General features: G+C 32.0%; 1 protein-coding gene across 3 annotated transcripts in view; it reads right to left on the bottom strand.

Moving 5' to 3' along the window:
* Rbbp5 (retinoblastoma binding protein 5) overlaps positions 1-22,041 on the bottom strand; it is a 372,021-nt gene that overhangs the window by 158,525 nt on the left and 191,455 nt on the right. For all 3 annotated transcript variants that reach the window (XM_072534791.1, XM_072534790.1, XM_072534792.1), the window contains exon 5: positions 10,816-10,929. In XM_072534791.1, the coding sequence (XP_072390892.1) occupies positions 10,816-10,929 (114 nt within the window). The remainder of the gene's footprint in view (positions 1-10,815; positions 10,930-22,041) is intronic.

Genomic DNA, 22,041 nt, shown 5'->3' with positions numbered 1-22,041 from the left:
AACATATTAGATATTTTTACGATTGCAAAGAAACAATTAGAAACCATTTGAAAGAAGGAGCAGCGTTATGGTATGAAAGCAAGGAAGATGAGTTTGAAAATTGGACAGATTTTGAAAATAAATTTCTCAACTATTTCTGGGGGAAAAATAAACAGAGAGAAATCAACCAAGAGCTACAAAATGGAAAATATCACGAAAAAATGGGAATATCTGAAGAAAGATATGCTTTACAGATATATAACAATTCAAAATATCTAGAATACAAATATTCTACCGAACAGCTGGTAGAAATGATCAGCAGACATTTTGAGGAAACGTTGGAAGATCACGTGATTTTGAGAAACTATCAAGATATTGATAGTTTGTGCCAATTCCTTCAATTAAAAGAAGCGAAAAGAAAAGAAATGAGAAATAGAAGACAACATGACCAATATAATGGACCGGAAAGAAGGTATTCATCAAATTATGACCAGAGAAACCGACATCCCAGATCAACAAACGAATATAGGCCGAGAAATTACAATAATTACAATAGACAACAAAATTACGATAACAGGAATGACACACAACATAGAACATATGAAAATCACAACAGGAATAGAGATGCACAAAATCCTCCGAATAGGAATACTAACGAACAAAGGGACGATAGAAATAACCAGAGCTTCCAACAACAAAATAGAAGGGAGATGAATCATGTAGCAATAGGAAACGAAAGACAAACTTCTAATTCTAATCTAATATTTTTAGATGCATTTATAAAACATAAAGCGATTAAAATTGTGATTGATTCTGGCTCGGAGATATCGCTAATCAATAAAAAACTAGTAAAAGAATTAAATTTGGACAGATTTGTGTATAAGATTCCTAGGGTTGATTTAGTGGGTGCAAACAATAAAAATTTGACGACAGTAAACGAAGGTTTGGGAGTACAGATAAGAGTGGGAAACAAATTCCATATTATGAAATGTGTGGTGATTGAAGATTTAAATCATGATATGATAGCGGGAATTGATGAATTGAGGAAAAAAGATATCACCATAAATTTTTCGGAAAATAAATTGGAAATCAGAGCAGAACCAGACAACACAGGAGAAGAAAAGCAAACAGATAGGAAAACAAATTCTGGAAGGATCAATGCACAGGAAAAACGCAAAGAAATCGATATGACTGTAGAGGATAAACCGAAAGTACAAGAACAAGATCTAACAGAAGAGAAAAAGAGAAGGAAGAAAAAGAAGAAGAGTTCGAAAAGAAAGCAGGAAAATAAGATGGAGACCAGAGAAAAACAGGAAATAGAAGGTACAGAAGAATTGTTGGCAACCGACGATAAAACAGAATGGAAGCAGGAAGAAAAAGAAGGTATCATCAGAGAAATGAAAGGAATAGAAACATGGTGCTCGGAATACCAAAGGGAATTAGAGGATAAAAAGAAAACAGAAGAAAAAATGGCACTGATGGACGAGAATCCAGAATTTTGTGAAGAAGTATTATGGACAGTGAACACATGTGAACAAAAGGAGGATGAAAGAAAAATAAATTGTGGAGAAAACATGGGAAAGAAAATAGAGAAGATTTTAGGAAACCATGGAGATCTTGTTAATGAAGTAAACCGAGTGGCTAAAAATTATGAACTTTCTTTTAAGGGAAAATACTTGGAAAAATTTAAAACGAAAATATATCCAATCCCGTATAAAGACAGGCAATATACGGGGTATTTTAACATTCACGACATTTATCAGTATCATAAGTAGATTTTAATAACATAGTGAAATAATTTGATCCTAGAAAACTTTTGTCATTTTTAAAATTTAACAAAGAGTTTTCGGCAGATCAAATGGCGGGGATTTGTTATGATATGTAAAATCGAGAAAAATATTGGGTTGATTAAAATATTTCAAAGTTCAAAAACATTAAAATAATTCAGATAAGTAGGATAATAACCAACAAACATTTCGAAGAAGGAAAGTTATTAAATTCTTGGATTACCTGTACTAAACAAAATGTAAGCTATGCATAAATTATTTCTTTGTTATACTTGAGTGACCCGCATAATTTTAAGTGAAATCCAAAGACAATTGAACCGGGTTTTCCAAATACATTAATGCAGTGATTAAAGACAATAGAAGAGATTTTAGAAAGAGGTTTTTGTTAGTTTTTAAGAATTATAGAAAAATATTATTTGTAAATAAGTTTTAGGAAATTTTATAATTATAGGTAAAAATTTGTTTGTTATCGAAATGAAACAATGGGGGAATTGTGACGAGTTTTGATTGGCGGAGAATGAAAAAGGTGGGATAGGTATGTAGGAATGAAAGTTTAGCTAGATTTAGGAGAGAGAAAAGATAATCAGTTGGTTTTCCAAGTCTGTAAGACGAACAGTGATTGTTCTCTGGCGGTTCCCGAGATGTAGCAAGCAGTAGTGTTAAATGTTAGTGAGTTTTTGTGGAGTTAGTGTATCTGACAGAAGCTGAAGCAGCAAAATATTGTAAGTCATATTTTTCTACTTATATTCCAAGAGTCACTGTTCAGGCCAACGAGAGATTCAGTTTATCGTAAAGAGAAGATATTCCAAGAGTCATTTGTCACTCGGGCCAACGAGAGATTCAGTTTATCGAGAGGAGAAAGGCTATCATAATTTGAATGATTTGTGCTTTTGAAGGAGATCATTAAGGACGATATACTTGCAACAATCTGTTGTACGATTGCTGATTACATAGGGAGCGGTTGAGAGGAGATAATATAGTCTACAAGGAACAAGGATTTGGACCACTCATCATCAGAGAGAGATATTTTTGTTTTCTGCAGTTTTTTTCTTTTATTGATAACACAATTTTTACACTTAATTTAGAAAGGATATAAATATTTTGATTAGGAGAGTTAGAATAGTTTGGGATTTTGAGATTTCAATTAATATTGTTTGTACCATTAATTTTGATTGTTCACGTACGTAGAACAAAATTTTGAGAATCATTATATGAGATTTGTTTATTGAAAACTTTTGAGTGTGAATTATTTCATTATTTTTTATTTCAATATATAGTGTTAGATCATATGTGTTTTTTATTATTCCGGTATTCTTTGGACCTTACCTTTCACATGTAATAGCATAGATATTGAAGCACGAATTTAACCCTGAGATAAAAGAATTAAAAATTGTGATAGAGTCATAATCATATCATTTAAATAATTTTAATTAATCAAAAAAAATTAATTAGCTAATTATTGCTTGGCACACCAAGACTTTAAATATCACAATAATATATATGTATATATATATATATATATATATATATATATATATATATATATATATATATATATATATATATATATATATATATACCCGGTATTTAGGCGGCACACGCCCTTCCGGTAGGGATCTATGGAGGAGTATCACCAAGCCGCAAGCCCTTATCTCTTGCCGTACTGCTCCACCATAGGCCGATCAGATACCAGCATATTCTAGACTAAGCCGCAGATTCATTTAGAATTTTAAACTGCTGCGTTAGCCTTTTTGTTTTCTGTACACCGAGCTGGGGATTGAACTGACATCTCTCGCAGTGAAGCGAAGGAAAAGCCAGCCGCCCAGCCCGCTTGGCTATCCGATCGACCGATATAATTCTCGATTATAACTTGGTGAAAAAGAGTGTTGATTTTAGTGATCAAGTGGCTTACCAAAGCCCAATACGCAAAATTCTGAAGTGGTACCGGAAAGTGGCAGTGAAATTAATATTTAATACCGCAGTAGTCAATGCTAAGTTGCTAAATAATAGAAAACGTAAAAAAAGCGACAACCTATCCTTGAGTTCAGACTGGAGTTCGCGAAGGCATTTGCAAATAAAGAAATGTTGTAACCCTCACGACCAGTTACACCCAAAAATATCATCTCAGGAAAAGCGATGTAGATAATACAAAGAGAAGAAAGTGTACAAGATGTTACAAAATTTTAAGAAGAAGCATGACTAGTAGAAAGGCCGATAGAAAAGTTAAAAAATTTAAAACATATTCTGAAGAATGTGATGGCAAAACTGCAATATGTCTAGTGTGCTTCAATGAAGCACATTAAAAAACAATTTTTCTTATACAGGAACTATTATTGAGTAAAACCGTATTGTGCCTCAAGTGGCCTTATAGTATTGGAAGTCGTAAGTTGATAGTTTCTAGTAGAACGCTGTTATTGTTAATTACCTCCGTAAAAGTGAGTTATAAAAAAAATGGATGTAAATAATATGCCTTCGACATCTAAAAAAGCTAGATGTGAACATTATTAAAGGTTAAAGTACGTTTATTGACGTTTCAATTTCCACTTCGGAAATCCACTTTCAGAAATCGGAAATTTTGAAACGTCAATAAACGTACTTTAACCTTTAATTGTGGCTTATTCCCATTTAAATAGTAATTACTTTAAAATGCCACAAGAAAATAGCTTCAGAACAATAAACGCAGATTGACCACTGCTGAATTACAATCATTGTTAGAAGCATCTGGCGAGGACGATGTAAATTAAATGAATGGTGGAAGTGACTCTGATTGACTCTGACCAAATATTTGCAAAAAGTCGTTCAGAAAAATCGAGGATTTCGATTTGGAAAGAGACAACACAAACAGAATTTAAGACTTTTCTCGGGCTTATGTTCCATATGGGGACAACTAAGATGAACCGTCTGAATGACTACTGGAAAAGTATGGGTAACTTCTATAATAGTGTTGACTTGACTAGACAATTGCTCATAGCCCATATTAAGAAATAACCGAATAGACAATCCTCACTTGTTTAAGAAACTAAAAAAAAGTGAAGTGGTCTAAAAACTAAAAAGTTCCCTATTCAAACTGGTTTTTAATAATAAATTTAATAATATGTTAAAGTTTTTTTAATATACCCTAAAACTGAAAGCGCAAAGAATCGATTGCAAGTTACAAAATACTTGTAGAGTCATACTGTTTGGACAAGTACAGTTGTTTAAATAATCGCTTTCTGTGATAAACAAATTGAATAAATTGTAAAATATTTTTTGATCTGCTTGATATTTAGCACACTTTAATAACTCATCAATTGCCATAATTTCAAGTAGCTATATTACCTGTCGTTAGGCAAAAAACACAGTTATTAACGTTTATAAATTACTACAAACATAATATCTTAGAGTTTACGGGTTTTTGGAATTATCTCAATTATTTATGTATTTAAATTTGATATTTCTCTACATAAAAAACTTTTTATGGTCTACAACTTTTATTTGAATTATTTTTTTTTGGAATGTATACAAAACGTTTTATAAGCAAACAATTTTTTTTGCCTTTTAAGATTTAAAAAAAAACAAAGCAAAATCAACTGTACGTCTTTACGAATTTTTCGTCGGCTACCCCTCATACTATTTAGAATTTAAATTTCGTTATAAGATTTTTTTAAACTATTTAGCGAGGTTCCGTGAACTACTTTCTTATGGCATGGTCAAAGTCAAATATTATTTTTTTATGTGATTAAGCCACAATTATTGGTCGATATTGAGATGAAAAATACATTTTTAATTAACTAATATTTAACTATACGATTTCCAATATTTAAGCTTGTTTATTGTACAAATTTTGAAAAAATGTGTATACACATTTTGTACAAAAAATGTTTTTTGAGAACGATTTCCTGAATGGAAATCAAAATGTCAAACATTAAATAATTAAAAATGTGATTCTCATCACAATTACGACCAATATTTTTGACTTAATCCCATAAAAACCTAATATTTATCTTAAACTATTCACTGATAGCTTCGATTAAACAGCTTGGAAATTGAAATAATATGTAAAATATTCCCCTACACAACTCTCTGGGAAAAAATATCTAAATTGAATAAAAACAACTGAACGTTGATATAAAAAACTTGTTGGTTGACCCCAGCCGGCTGAAACTAGCCGGCCGGTAGGTAGATTCAATGTCTTCATTTAAACTTGACCCAAACCGATCGAAATATTTATGTTTTCGAATATTATTCTAAGTATTAACACTGGCAACATCTATTGGCTTTAAAATGATACCAAATACAGTAATTTTACCTCCCGTGGTTACAATGATGGTTTGATGTAAAAAATTTAATATATAAAAAAATCGGATTATTGAAAAACCGATAACGGTGCCAAGCCTACAAAGGTGCACTAAACGAACATACACGACTTATAAATAGAAAATGATAGCATTTCTTGGTGATGCTAAATTACTGCAACGTGAAAAGAGCTCTAAATGATAGGATATATATATATATATATATATATATATATATATATATATATATATATATATATATATATATATATATATATATATATATATATATATATATAATAAGAAAGGTGTTTTAATGAAAATTTTAAGAAGTGTTAAAGAAATTTAATTTTTGTGAAACAAAATATCTTCGTTATTATTATTAAATATTCCTACTTCATACCAATACATTTCTCAACACATAAAGATTAACGATAACATCTGTAACGAGTCCGTCGCTTCAGTAATTCTTTAATAACTTTTAAATAAAATTTTTAAATCCATACCCCCCGTAATATATTCTTAATTTTTAATTACTAAGTTGGTATTAAACAGCGACGCCAGCGGCGCTTTTGGGAGACATACTTATTCGGCTAGCAATTAGCACGCATTCTGGTTTTGACTTCTTGGAAAATAAGTTGAGTTAACTAAATAATGTAGGCGACTGGGAGAATTGCTAAATTTGTATAGAATATTAATTTTTTTTTTTTTGGAAGAAGAGGAAAAGTTTTAGTTGTTTTTGTAGTGTACACCACTTGATTTATAGCCACTCTTAGTCGGTAAATTGACTCAATTTTATTATTGTAGTAGGCCAGTAAATTATCTTTTTAGGTCGAATCATTAAAATTTTTCTTATATTTTATTATTTATAAATTCAGATTATCAAGGATCAATTGTGTATAATTAGGGATTTTTTTTAGTATATAAGCAACTAGGTTAACTGTATATACAATGGTGGTGGGTAGCATATAATAAATTATACTGTATATATTTGACTATGTATTAAATTGGTGGTGAAAACTAAATATTTCAATTAATACCTGTTCTCCTTTCTTATTTCAGCAAACAGCTTTACAAGATACCTTGGAAGGTATATGTTAATACTTTCCTAGTGCCCAATCATATCTTAGAGCAACTTTCATAGTTTACCACTTTCATTTACATTATTTCTATTTTTTTTTAGTATCTTGTCCTTCATTTTCTCATTTTACGGTCTCTGTAGGGTATGCAAAGTGGCCGAATCCTCTTTTGAGTATCAAGTAGTGACTCTCCGGCACATTCTGCTAGCCAGCTTTAATTTAATTATTTTTTGTTACATTACTCCAAATACCAGATGATCGTATAAAGGTTTGCTCTGCAATTTGTGTCGGATGAGATGATTTAATATTCGAGAAACAGTCTTGACAGCTGAGTCGAGTCCATAATATATTATAGTTTTACACATGTTCTATATACACATTAAGTATACTCATAAAAGCGCCATTCAACGGCAAATGGTGGAATTAAAAGCGTCATTATGGACTCATTTTGTTTTAAAATTTGCAGCTATTCTATGATACCGGCAAAAAGGGTCGATGATCAATTAATAACATAGAAATGTTAAGAAAATTGTAAATTGATTTCAAAAGATATGAATAAAAAAATATATAACAGAAAACTAAGTCTAATGGTTCATTGTTGTCATATTCTTACGAGTAATCAAGAACCCGGTCAACTTTGGTGCGCTGTAATACCCAGAAAAAGAAATTATACAAATTTGTAGTAAAAATTATTCTTTAAAAAACCTCCCATAATGTTGATCTAAGTTCATTTTATTTTAAAATAACCAGAAAAAAAGTTATATGGCCCAAAAGAAAATTTGTTCAAAAGTTTTTGGTAATTTCTGTTTATAAATTTTTTTATTTTTCATTTTACGATTTAAAAGTTATACGAATAAAATTCTAGATAGCTTAATTTACTATAAATAATGTTTACGAACATTTTCTGTAGTGTTGCTTGTTTACGAGATACAGCGCGAAGACCCCTTGCACCCCTCATTCCAAGATGGCGAGAACCCAATCAACTTCGGAGCGCTGTAAAATCTAGAGAAATTAATGGAATTAAACAAATTTGTAGTGAAAATTACTCTATGAAAAACCCTTAATATTGCTCTGATATCATTTATTTATTAACGGAATCTATTTACAAAAGTTTTAACAACACTAAACTAAATTTTTAAAATTTATTTTTTTTTTAATTATTTTATTATAAAATGACCAGAAAAAAGTTATAGGACCCAAAAGAAAATTTGTTTCAAAATAATTATTTTTGTTTTTAATCTTTTTATTTTTAATTTTACGATAAAAAGTAATACAAATAAAGCTGTAGAAAATTTAATTTTCTACAAATGTTTTTATAAAATTTTCTGTAGGGTTGTTAATTTACGAGATAATAATAATTTACGTCGACAGTATAGCGTCGAAATATTGGCTGACATCAGGAAAGATGTTCCCAGAAACAGATGGTTTTTTACTTGCCATTAAGGATCAGGTTATACCAACAAATAATAACCTTAAATATATCATCAAAGCCCCTCAAGTCCAAAACGACAAATGCCGATATGGATGTCAAACCCAAGAAACCATCCAACATCTTATTGGGGGCTGCCAGGCATTTGCTGCAACTGAATACAAGGAACAGCATGATTCAGTAGGGAAAATCCTTTATCAAGAAGTAGCTATCAAACTGGGACTTCCCCAAGCAAACCATCTTCAATATTATCAATACGTCCCAGAGAGTATACTTGAAAATGACAACTTCAAGCTATATTGGGACCGCACTGTGCTCAGAGATCAGAACAGCGGCACACAATAGACCAGATCTCGTACTAGTTAATAAACTAACGAGACAAACACTAATCGACGTGGCGATACCTAACAACAATAATTTGCGTGTTAAATATAACGAAAATATCGCAAAGTACAGAGATCTGGAAATACAAATAAGGAGACAATGGAGAATGAAAAGTACCCACACGATACCTATTATCCTGTCTACTACTAGAGTCATTCCGAAGAACCTCCTAGAAAACATAAAAAAGCTGGGTCTGAATGAACATCTCTATAAGACCATGCAGAAAGCCGTACTACTCGACGACCAGATGTGTACGAAATATTTGGGAGATACTTCAGCATACCAAGAAGTCACCTAGGGCTGGATAACACGGAAAGAGCCCCACCAGAGCTCATTCCTTTTGATACCGTAGGTATCTGTGATGAGTGAATTTTGCCCTTAGAGGGAATGTGAGCCGTATGGCTAAATCTAAATAATAATTTATTCATCCTAAAAGGTCATTTACATGATATAGGACAAGTCGAGTAAAAAAATAAAACATCACAAGTTACAGCGCGAAAATCTTCTTTTTCCAAGATGGCGGCCGGGGAACAAGGGTGGCGACCCCACAAATTTAAACTTAAGCTATACTGACCACCCCAACATATCAAAAAAATAAAATTGGGTCCTTTCAAAAATGTAATCTCAATGTAACTTTCCAATTGATTAAAAATAAATAGCTTATTCTATACGAGTATGTACATAAATAGAAATAGGTACGTGTTTTTTATGAAAAATTCAAGAAGTGTGGAAGAAATTCCAGCGAAACAAAATATCTTCGTTTACTACTATTAAATATAGCTACTGATACATTTTTCAACATCTAAAAAATTAACTTTAACATCACCAGATGAACGTAAAAAAGATTACTGTGCAATAGATGGGATGATTCAATAGTCGAGCAGTGTTGCCAGCTGAGCCGAGTCTATAATATGGTATTATAGTATAACACGGGAATGATATACACATTCAGTATACTCATAAAAGCGCCCTCCAATGGCAAATTGCTAAATTAAAAGCGACATTACGGACTTATTTTGTTTTAATATTTGTAGCTATTTTATGATATCCACAATTTTTGTAATATATTTGTGCAGTAGGTAAAGGTCTCTAGTTTCCCATTTAACAAAATTTTGGTAGAAAATATCAATCCGTTAAAAGAAATACACGGAAAACGTTACGGATTTCGTATATTGAGGCCGTAAATCGCTAGAGTCCGTTGTTTATGGACCTTCATGCAGAGTCCGCAATGTTAGGAAGATGTAAATTATATATATATATATATATATATATATATATATATATATATATATATATATATATATATATATATATATATATATATATATATATATATATATATATATATTGTCACATACACTAGGAATTTTACAATTTCTAATTGAGTCGCCACCGTGCTTACTAAACTAAAAAGCTGAGCCAGAAGGTTACACGAAAGAAAGATGTACAATAAGCCAATTGGCTGCAGTATGAGTGGCTTATAACAGCAAACGGCTTACAAAAAATTTATTTATCGAGTAGAGTTACAACGCATGAATTAAGTACTCCTCAGAGTTATAAACAAGTTGCCATTAATTAAGCGGAACTCACTACAGAAATATATTACTTCTGGTATCCATATAGGACTTACAAATTGTTAACTCTGTTTCGAAGACAAACATTAATTAGAAGACATGTTTTTTTCTGAAATATCTGGTAGTAATAACACCATACTAATTTAAAAATAAAATTTAACATTTCAGTTTTACCATAGAAAGCTGCTGTCAGAATTTTTCTATTACGAGACATCTTATAGGGTAATACACAATATATAACTGAAGTTAATATACTTGAGATATTATAACAAACATAATTGAATCTGACGTAAAAGTTTCAGTACTTACTTGTTCACTAAGTCCTGCAATTTTTGGATCGGTTCTATTTCTTTTCCATATGTCAACACTTCTTTGCTATCATATACTCTTATAACCCTATCTGCAGCATTTACCAGAAAACAACTAAAAAAGATAATTATCAATATATTATTTTGCTGTGCGAAATATAGGAAATAGAAGACAAGTAGTTATAAAGTCCAAACGTAAAAACCAACAGTTTTTGATCAATAAAACAGTTGCCCATGATCTACTTAATTTGTTAATGTGTGACAGAAGTGAATACTTCTTACCTATAACGTGTTATTACTATATGTAGGTTAATGAAATTTTATGTCAGCTTATTACTGAATTCTTAATATTTTTTATAATAACAATACACATTTAAGTTTAAAATTTAAAAAAACTTTATTTTTTTCTTTAAAACATTAGTTGTGTTTTCAAAATTTGTTATATATAATATGGAATTATTTTATTTTGACTATCATTATATTCTAAAAATAATCATAAATAATAGGGGTATGTTTATTAATTTTTATTGAAAACATTTTATTTGTAAATACTTATCTACAGACGACTATAAAATTTCTAAAATAAACTTTTGTTGTTTTTAATCAATTTTATTTATTTTTATAAGCTTACTCAAGTTTATATAATTTTATTTAATTTAAACAATTTTTTATAATTTTATTTTAGTTTATTTTGGAGAAAAGAACGCCTTGCAGAATCTACAAAAAACAAAGACAATATCATACTTCCAGCTGACAACGCTACTGTCATAATAAACATTGAAGACTACGACACAAAAATAAAGAACATTCTAAACGATAGTGCATATCAAAAAATCGCAACAGACCCAATAAGGTATATGGAGAAAACAACGAAAGCCAAAATACAAGCGTCAAACATCAAGAAAGAACAATAGTTCCAGCTCATTCCACGAGAAAAGTCGTCAAGATGTCCAAAACTTTACGGTTTACCCAAAGTACATAAGGTAGAGCTACCATTACGACCAATAGTCAGCTCTATCGGATCACCGTTGAAATCAGTGCCAAAATTTCTGGCTGACCAGTTACAACCATATGCGGAGGAAGCGGATTCTTACGTCAAGAACGCAGGCCACTTTATCGACCGTATAAAGAACGTTATTATTGAAGATGAACACTTATTAGTGAGCTTTGATGTAATCTCATTATCCACCAATGTCACAGTAGAAGAATCATTAGAAATTATACGTAGAAAATATTCAATACCACAGGATACACTAAACTTGACGAGGCATTGCCTAAACAACACCTATTGTTGTTGTGTAAGCAATGATGTTAAACCCCCGATGGGTTCACCACTGTCACCCGTAATAGCCAACCTTTTTATGCAAGATATGAAATCGAAAGCGATAGAAACAGCAGAGCATACACCCAAACTGTGGCTTAGGTATGTTGACGACACATTTATTATCTGGACACATGGAGAAGAGAAACTTAATGAATACCTACAACACATTAATAATATCCATCCAAAAACACAGTTTACCAATGGAACGGGAGAATAACCAACAACTTCCCTTCCTAGATGTGTTAGTTATTAAGAAAGAAGACGGAAGCATAGGACATACAGTATACTGACTGACCAACACATACTGACAGGTACTTACACGCAGACTCACACCTTCATCCTGCACAATTAAATTCGGTAATAAAAACCTTAATAACAAGATCTGAGAAGCTGGCAGATGAGGACCATAAGAACGAAGAAATGTACAAGGTCAAAACAATGGACTCCGATAAATCGTACATCGGACAGACAAATCGAAGGATACAAGTTAGACGCGAAGAACATCGAAACGCCATCGAAAGAAAATAAAAGACTTCATCCCTAGCACAACATGCCATAAACACAGGACACAAAATAAACTTAAATGGAACAACAATGCTAGCCAACATCGAAAATAAGGCCAAACGGGTGGCCAAGAGGGGGAGAGGCCAAGAGGGGGTGTAATCAGGAAAGCCATAGAGATCGAAAAACATCCAAAAAATTTAAATACCATGAGTTTTTCTACAGAAAAACGTAGAAATTAAAATAGCGAAGAAGACCCCGCCAACTCTGCGCACAGGACCAATCACAAGAAGCTAAAAGGTATTTAAACAGAGCGTGCAGCGACCGAGAAATCAGTTCTTCTGGAACATCAAGAAGAAGCAGAACTAATCTGACTTGACAACGGCAAGTGTGACCTTGCCGAAACGTCGCCAAAACAATGGTTTTTCAAAAAACCAAAACTATTTAACGAGTCAAACCCAGAAAACAACTGAAACCACCGTGGAAATTTCAAATTTCTAAGAATTGTGACACATACCGTGCATCGGAGTTGGGCTATTTCGTTACAATATAGTGAACGTTACAGTGAACGGCTAAATTATGGAATATTATCATTATTTCTAGAACCGTCGAGGTTTGAGGGAAATCCCGAAACAGGTCGATTTTTGGTATAAAATACCCATCTTTTAACGTACATGGAGTAGGGATGACCGGTGTGGGTGTAGTGACATAACCGTTAATTTTTTTAAATAGAAATTTGTATAATGCGACACCTCATTTGAAGGAGAATGTAATTCCCTATTTAACGACATTACATTTTTTACTAAAATACTTTTTTCAGGGTACAAAAACAATTTTTTTTTAATTTAAATTCAACTTTAAAGTAACCAAATTATGCATAATAATTATTTTAAATTAAATGTTCGAAATACCATCCATCGGTCCCTGCCATGACTTTCTGAAGTAAATACTTTAAAAAGCAAAAATAAGTAAAAATAATAATGGACACAAAAAGTTATCTCATAAACACTGAAACTTTGTGTCAAATGTTAATTCAAGCTAGTGATAGTGGCATAGTTATTGTAATATTTATTGACGTAAATGTTTTGATTTTGTGAATTGTCATCAGTTGTCAATTGTAATTTTTACTTTTGAATACCAAATTATGGCTCAACTAAATGAAACACAAGGCATAGATAAACATATTCCAAATGCTGGGCGTCCTAAAATTGAAGACAATGTGAAACTAGATATTTTATTAAATGTACATGACAATCCTCACAGTAGTTCAACACAAATGGGTGAATATGCTTAAGTTTCCTAACGATCGGTATTACGTATTTTAAAAAAAGAAAAATACCATTCCTACAAAATTCAACTACATCAGGAATTAAACGACGACGATCCCGATCGCCGGCTTCAATTTTCTGAAATTATGCACGATTTATGTATCCGCAATCCACATTTCATCAATCAAATCCTTTTTTTCCGATGAAGCCACATTTTTTATACATGGTACCGTGAATCGTCAAAATTGCAGATATTGGAGTCAAGAAAGCCCACATTGGATGACTGAGTCACACACGCAATATCCTCAGAAATTAAATGTATGGGAGGGGATCATTAATGACAGAATCATTGGCCCTTTTTTCTTTGAAGAAAATCTAACAGGAGAACGTTACTTAACTTTTTTGAGAAATCAACTTATACCTGTCCTTGCTATTGTGTATCCAAATGCCAATAATCCGAATTTACCTAGTGAAAATATCTGGTTTCATCAAGATGGAGCCCCTTTGCATTACGCACGTGAAGTACGTCAATTTTTAAATTATTGCTTTCCCAAGAGGTGGATCGGAACACGAGGTTTTATAGAGTGGCCAGCAAGGTCGCCAGATCTAACACCTCCAGACTTTTTGCTGTGGGATTACATAAAATCAAAAGTTTATGTCAATAGGCCCCAAATCTTACAGGACTTGAAAGATAGAATTAGGCATGAAATGAGTCTAATTACTCCAGAAGTCATCCGCAATGTACTTGATGAATAAGCCCGTAGATTCGCATATTGTCAAGAAACCGATGGATGTCATTTCGAACATTTAATTTAAAATAATTATTATGCATAATTTGGTTACTTTAAAGTACATTATTAATTAAGTCATTAGTTTTAATTTAGTTGAATTTAAATTTAAAAAAAATTGTTTTTGTACCCTTAAAAAATTATTTTAGTTAAAAATTTATTGTCGTTAAATAGAGAATTAAATTCTCGTTTGAATGAGGTGTCGCATTATACCGATTTCTATTTAAAAAAATTAACGATTAGGTCACTACAACTACACCGGTGACATCATCCCTACTCCATGTACGTTATAACATGGGTATTTTATAACAAAAATCGACCTGTTTCGGGATTTCCCTCAAAACTCGACGGTTCTCGAAATAATCATATATATATATATATATATATATATATATATATATATATATATATATATATATATATACGTATGTATATATGTATATATATATATATACATACGTGGCATAAACTGGACTCCGCCCATGTTAAAATTCAGGTTCAAGTGAGCTCCGTGGTCAAGTGGCCACCGATATACGGAGCTCACTTGACCATTCCATAATATTGGCTCTGTCGATTCGTCAACATGTATAGTTTCACAATTTTTAAAAATTTTGTGGAGCCCCTAAGTACCCCTGTATCATGAATGTATATCGCTTAGTTCACGTGTATATATTATAGGGGTCGTTCAGATCTTGTTCCGTGTATATTGGAACCATAAGTATATCGGTTTAAGTAAGCTCTGATAGTTTGGCAACTATGGGAATAGTTTGGCAACTATGGGATTAAGCCGTTTATTTTCAGCGTATATTCTAAACGGTTCATATAGACTCCTTACTTTTGTTATCATTAATACGCATTACAGTATGTAACAGATATGTGTACTACCAAATACCTGTTTTTGGTAGGTACGTGCTTTTCTAAAAATAGATTTATAGATACAAAAGCATTTCATTACCAAGTTGGATGTGTTTTTTCATATGCGAAAATTTCCTAATGTATTTTGTTAACATGAGTATGTCTTTATATGTTTTATTTAAGAATCCGGTTAATAAGAACTTCTTTTATTTCATCCATTGTTTCATGATATCTTATATACAGCTTTTTTATTATTTTATTTCTTCTATTTTATTATTTTATTTTTTTATCTGTGTACTACATATAATTCTGGATAGAAGGTTATTTCAAAATAAGTATTTAAGTGCTAAAATAGATGTTTTTTTGTTAAAATGGGTAGTAGTGCACAAAAAAGGGAAGAATGATTAATTTATCTAACATGAATTATACCACTTCACCAATATTACATATTTCTGAATGTTTTATCTCCTATTTAGGGGTAATATGTAATCAATATAAGTGGAGTTAGTGTCAAATTTGCAATGATCTTTATAAGTAATAGCTTACTGACTGTACTTTACATGTTCAGTTCATATAAATAAACCTTGTCTCTTCAAAAAAGAGCGATTTGAATGGTAAAGTTAACTAAGAAACTGTGATAAGTCTTGTACCACCCCACATGCACACAAGTTAACCGGTGTTTGCAGGCAAGAGTCCTCCTGGCAGATTTAAGGAAGATAACTACCATAAGGAAGTTCCTTTCGAGGGATCAGATGGCGAGGAGCAGCTTATTTTTGTTTGTATATCTTGCAGATGTGTTGATATAGCCAGTTTTTCCTCGGTTCTAGTCATAAAATGGGCTGGTATTCGTGGAGTGGATGTTACGAATCTGGACTTTGTTTTTTTTTTGCTCTCTAGCTATAGTCCTCCAAGATATTCAAAAAGGTGACTAATACATTTAATATAACAGCCGAATTGTACGAGGTCTAAATCAAATACGCCGTTTACTAATAAGAAAATCAACACAATATCAGTTCACAACATTTTTATTGATCTCCGTACATTTTACTCGATGATATGCGGTCTTTTACAGTGAGCCAGCTGTAACAACAAATGCATTCACGATACGTTTTAGCAAATAATATTTGGTCACCACAAATAATCCGAATTCGTAATTACTCACTCCTTATCAGTGGCGTTTCATGAAAGCGTGTTTAAAGTCTTGTATTAAAATTTGAATTTATTTGAGAATTTATTGAATAAAATAAAAACAGTTAGACTACGTTTTTTTTAATAAAATGTTTAGATAATTTATTGCCAAATAACAAATATAACAATTGTTAGTAAAAACGTTTGTATTTATACGTATTTATGTTATGATTTTTAATCGTAAAGGCTCTGTACTGAGGTATTAAGATTTTAGAATTTGTAAATCTTAAATAATATTGTTCTAAATAAAATTGTTTTGAATTGGAAAAACTATTTTGGTCAAACTAGTGTACTAGGTACAGTTTATATTATGTGGTTTACAAGACTTAAAAACCGATTTTAATCGCTTGAGAATGTTCTAAGGGCTCTTCTTATTAAAGAGTGACATTGAGTACCTAAAGTTAGCCAACTGTAGTGTCAATTACAGAATGCGTGTTTTGATTTGTTGCGTATCAATTAACTGAAATAAAATCTTAAAATAAATAGGTTTTAACTTTCAGGTATTTTATTTTGTTTCATGAATTTATACAATAAAATCTTTAGTGTTTCTATAAACTATTCAATTTATGGTGATATAAATAAGCTAATATACAATAAACTAATCACAACTGAACCAAATTTTTAATAATCTTAAGAGGTGGAGTTATAACCTCTCCAATTAACTTGTTTCCACACCACCCATGGGGTAAAGTTTTCGGTGCGTTTTATTTGTACGTGGTGTCCCCAATAGACCTAATCCACAATGCAATATTCATTCAGAGTCTGTTTCTGACTGAGATGAATTTAAATGAGATTGTTTTATTATAAGAGTAATCAATTTTTTCACAACACTGGTAAATGTGACTGTTTCAATTAATTTTAAAAGCACATATGTACCTCATCTATCTAGCTATGGAAAACTCGAAACGGAAGTGGAGGATCAAGTGAATAAAGCAAACGAGCCGCAGGTTGCCTGAATGAAACAATATGGAGAAATAAAAATATCGGAAAAGAAATGAAACGTAGAATTTACAAAACAGTCATCAGACCAATAAATGCGCGGCAGAAACACGACCGGATACAAAAAGGACAAAAAAATGTTAGAAATAGCAGATATGACAACCCTTTGAAAAAAAGATGACAAGACAAGGTGGGCGGCATTAATAACTGCGTAAAAAACAGGTATAATGGAATGGCTACATAAGCCGAATGACAACAAATAGAGTAGTAAGCACGGCGAGAGACGGTTCTCCAATTTGAAGAGGATCAGTGTAAAGATCACGAGAACAATGGAATGACAACTTACTGGAGGCACATTGAAAAAACAGATAGTCATATTAACACAAAAAGAAGAAGAAAATATGTACCTCATAATTTTCCAAATTATTTTACTCCATTGATTCTGCAGAACTGTCTGTTGAACTGTCTGAATCATTTGATCCTAATTGTATTGTCACAGGCTCAATAACAGTATCCACCATGCCGTCCAATCTCCACATATCGTCTTCTACTTTAATAACATGGCTTATCGCATTGCTCCAATCAGTTGAATGTATATTGTCCAAACTAGCTTGCAAGAGGCTCTGGACATCAATAATTTTAAAAGTGACATTTTCTCGAGCTACATATCCTTTCATTTGTGCCCAAATTAATTCTATTGGGTTTAGTTCACAATGATAAGGTGGTAGTCTTAAGACGGTAATGCCATGAAGTCTAGCCATTGTATCCACAGCATACTGACGATATGTACTACGATGTTGTCTAATAATATTCATTAGCTCCATTTTAACCATATCCTCGCCGTATGGAATGGATTTTTCTTTTAACCAATTTTGTAAAACTGCTTTTCTGTCACTCATATTAGGAATTCGTTCAACAAGTCGGCTATGATAGGATGCATTGTCTAATACTACCACTGAATTAGGTTCAATACGCTGAAGAACGTTTTCGAACCATCTTTCAAAGCATGTGGCGTCCATGTCCTCATGATAGTCGCCTGTTTTCTTTGATACAAAAATGAGAGCACTATTTTGCAGAAAACCTGTATCACTACCGATATGAGCTACAATAAGACGCTGACCTTTGCCTGATGGTGCTCGTAATCCTGTTGATAAGCCTTCTATAAATGCTTGACGAGGAGTTGTTACAGTCGTATCATGCCAAATTTTGGAAACTGTATGACCGGCATTAATCCAAGTTTCATCAAGATAATAAATTTTTCTTTTGGAAAGACGATAATCTCTAATAGAGCGCAAATATCTTCGTCGCCATGCTACTATTTCCTCTTTATCTATTAAAATTGAATTTCGAGATCGTTTCATGTAACGAAAATTTAACTTGTGTAGAACTTTTCTTAGCGTTTCGGCGCTCATTTGAGGAATCATATTGTTTTCCAGTAACTTGGTCCTAACTGTTTTGATCGTTGGGGGCTTATTTTCTAAAAAGAATGTATGTACAGTCCTCCTGATTAAATTCAGTTGTGTTTCATCTAGATCTAGAGGTTTTCGTCCACGCTGGCGAGTTTTTGGCGCACTTAAAGTTGCTGTAATTTTAACTATCAACTATCAATTTAACTTTAACTAATCTAAGTATTAATGGTTTTACTTCATTACAATATAATAATTAATTCTTGATTTTTTTATTACAAATCCAAGCCTTAATCGTTTTGTTTTAAATCTTACAATGCGTTTACTTGTCGTTTCATGATTTCATTTAAGACAAACACGGCAAATCAATAGATTTAAATTTACCTCGAAATAACGAAATATAGGTAGTTGTTAACAATAATAATATTCTAACAATAATAATAGTCTAAAATAACAATAATAATCTACGAGTTTGCAGTGAAAACTTTCCGCTGTAATGTATCAAAATTCACTCACGTTCACTGTGCACTACAGTACGCTACTGACACTTCTCAAATTTAACCATTATCAGCAGCTGCAAATATATGTGTCATCGTCTTCAAATTTTTGTCGGAGTATACTTATAACTAAATCTACGTGTTAAGTATGTGTTGGTGTCACTTATACTATCAAGGTATATTCGGCAGCAAAAGCATAGAGTTCAAGCTTCTACGTTTTAAGGGTGGAAGGATGTGCTTCCCATTTTTAGCTGACAAGTTTGCAGAGAATATTATTTTTCTGGTTCTAGTTTGGCATTTGATTTTAAACAAAGTACTGTGAATGACAAAGTGTGATAGAAACTATCTGCAACGTATTTATAGCAAGTTCAGAGTTTAAGGATTTCATGACACTATTGGTTCAGGTATATATTCAGATTTATGAGTGTCTCTGTTAGGGACATTGAAGGAGCACACCTGACTTTTTTCGGGGTTTGGCTTAAAATTGATTCATAATCTATTCTTGTTGTATTTAAGGTATGATTTAGATTTTTCTCCACTTCACCAACAAAAGTTTTTGGCTGTGCAACAATAGATAATGTATCGTCTACATAATAAGTCCTAGTATTTACTGGTATGGGTTGTGTATGTTATACAGAGTAGGTGCCATTACACTACCCCAAAGAAGACCGTTATTCTACGTTCTCCATCTGCTATTCTTACCATTAAGTGATACGAAAAATCTGTTGTGTAGGCATACGCGGATAATACAAGTGAGTTTATTACCTAAGGGGATATTACATAGATTTTGGAGAAATACTCTATAATTTAAGGTGTCGTAAGCGGCATTTAGATTAACAAATACCACTCCTCATACCTGATATTTTTCGTACTTCTCTTCGCTGTGTTGGGCAAAATTTAGTATTTGTGACATATATGATCTAACCTGTCATATATAGCCACTTTTGTCTTTTAATTTGAGTTTTTCTTCTATTATCAGTTTATATTAAGGATCACGTACAGAAGGTTTTTGTATATCTGACAAAATAAATAGATATATTGGTCGATAGCTTTTGTGGTCGTTGGAGTTTTTGCCAGGTTTAAGCAAGGCAACAACTTTGTCTTTGCTTTGCTTGTCTAAAGACTTTGGATATTAGCCATTGTTGTATTTTTGGTTTAAACTTTATAGTTAGTTTTGTGCTCAGATCCTCAGTCAGGAGCCGTAATATTGTTCATTATATACGTGGATAGCGGATCCAAGCTCAACATCGTTGAAAGGTTCTCTCAGCTGACTGGTTTTGTTTTCTCTCATTATAAGTTTTTCTTTGCTTCTTTGCCTGCATTTAATATGTAATTTTCAGCGATTAGCTTAATACCAAATACCATAGGATTGGCCATCTATGTGCTTCCTGCATTTTGTTAAGCGCATATGTAAAGTGGAGTGTCTTTATCTCTAGATATACTCCTAATATTTATACACATAATTAGAATAGTTGGTCCTAAAAAGGACCGATTTGACAAAAAACTTATTGAACGGGTGATTGAAGAATTAACGATTACTTAATTATTCATTACCCAGGGTACGCCCGATTGCGGTGGTCTTATTAGTACTTCAATTTTCGCGAACGCTTCTACTTTAATCTTCATAAAAAATAACTAATATTTCACTTTTCTGTTACTGTTATTTTAAGACGATATTTCGAGTTAGATTTGTATAGTAATAACTATGGTTACTATATAGTCTCTTCTTGAAAAGTAAATGAGTTTGTAGTATCGGTTACAACTCATATATATTGATAATGAGGAAATAAACAGGTTAAAGTAGGTGTAGAAAATTTTACCTACATATTATATCGGCACCATTGTTCAGGAGATGGGTTTATCCCAGAGATCAAAGGTTACATACTTTTACAGGCGTATTCCAGGTTCTATTTATATATTTTTATTACTAAAAAAAGTGTATTTATAATAAAGGCCTTAAGCTATCTTTAGATTCTATGAATATTAGAATCTATGGAAATTAGCAAATTAAAAAATACAGACATAATTCTGAATGGCCAACTTGAGACAAACAGTTATCCCCTCCTCAACTTATTCAGTTACAAAATATGACGTGTAAACGCATACCTGTTTAATTGTTAGATAAAATGAATTTCCATCAAGTAACGGTCGAATCTATCACTTACTAAAAGGGTACGAAAAGACCTGCTTATGCTTTAGAGTATGGGTACTTTAGTACAAAGTACCCTTTGCTTTTGCCAATTGCTTTGTCACTTTCTCAGCGATGGGTCTCCCTTTTGCTCATCAATAATGTTTCCGCTCGATATAGTTATTCTAAGATATTCAGATTTCACTATATGCTCTACGTTTGGTTTTATCTCCTATTAATTTACAATTATGACGAAATCTTTATAATATATCTGATGAATTGATATTAAAGTGGAGTAGAATACTTGGTAGATAATATTTATTTGTTTTGAGT

This window comes from Diabrotica undecimpunctata, chromosome 6 (assembly GCF_040954645.1).
Source record: "Diabrotica undecimpunctata isolate CICGRU chromosome 6, icDiaUnde3, whole genome shotgun sequence".
Lineage (NCBI taxonomy): Eukaryota > Metazoa > Arthropoda > Insecta > Coleoptera > Chrysomelidae > Diabrotica > Diabrotica undecimpunctata.
The sequence above is the reverse complement of the archived record's forward strand: the minus strand, read 5'-3'. Positions and strand labels throughout refer to the sequence as shown.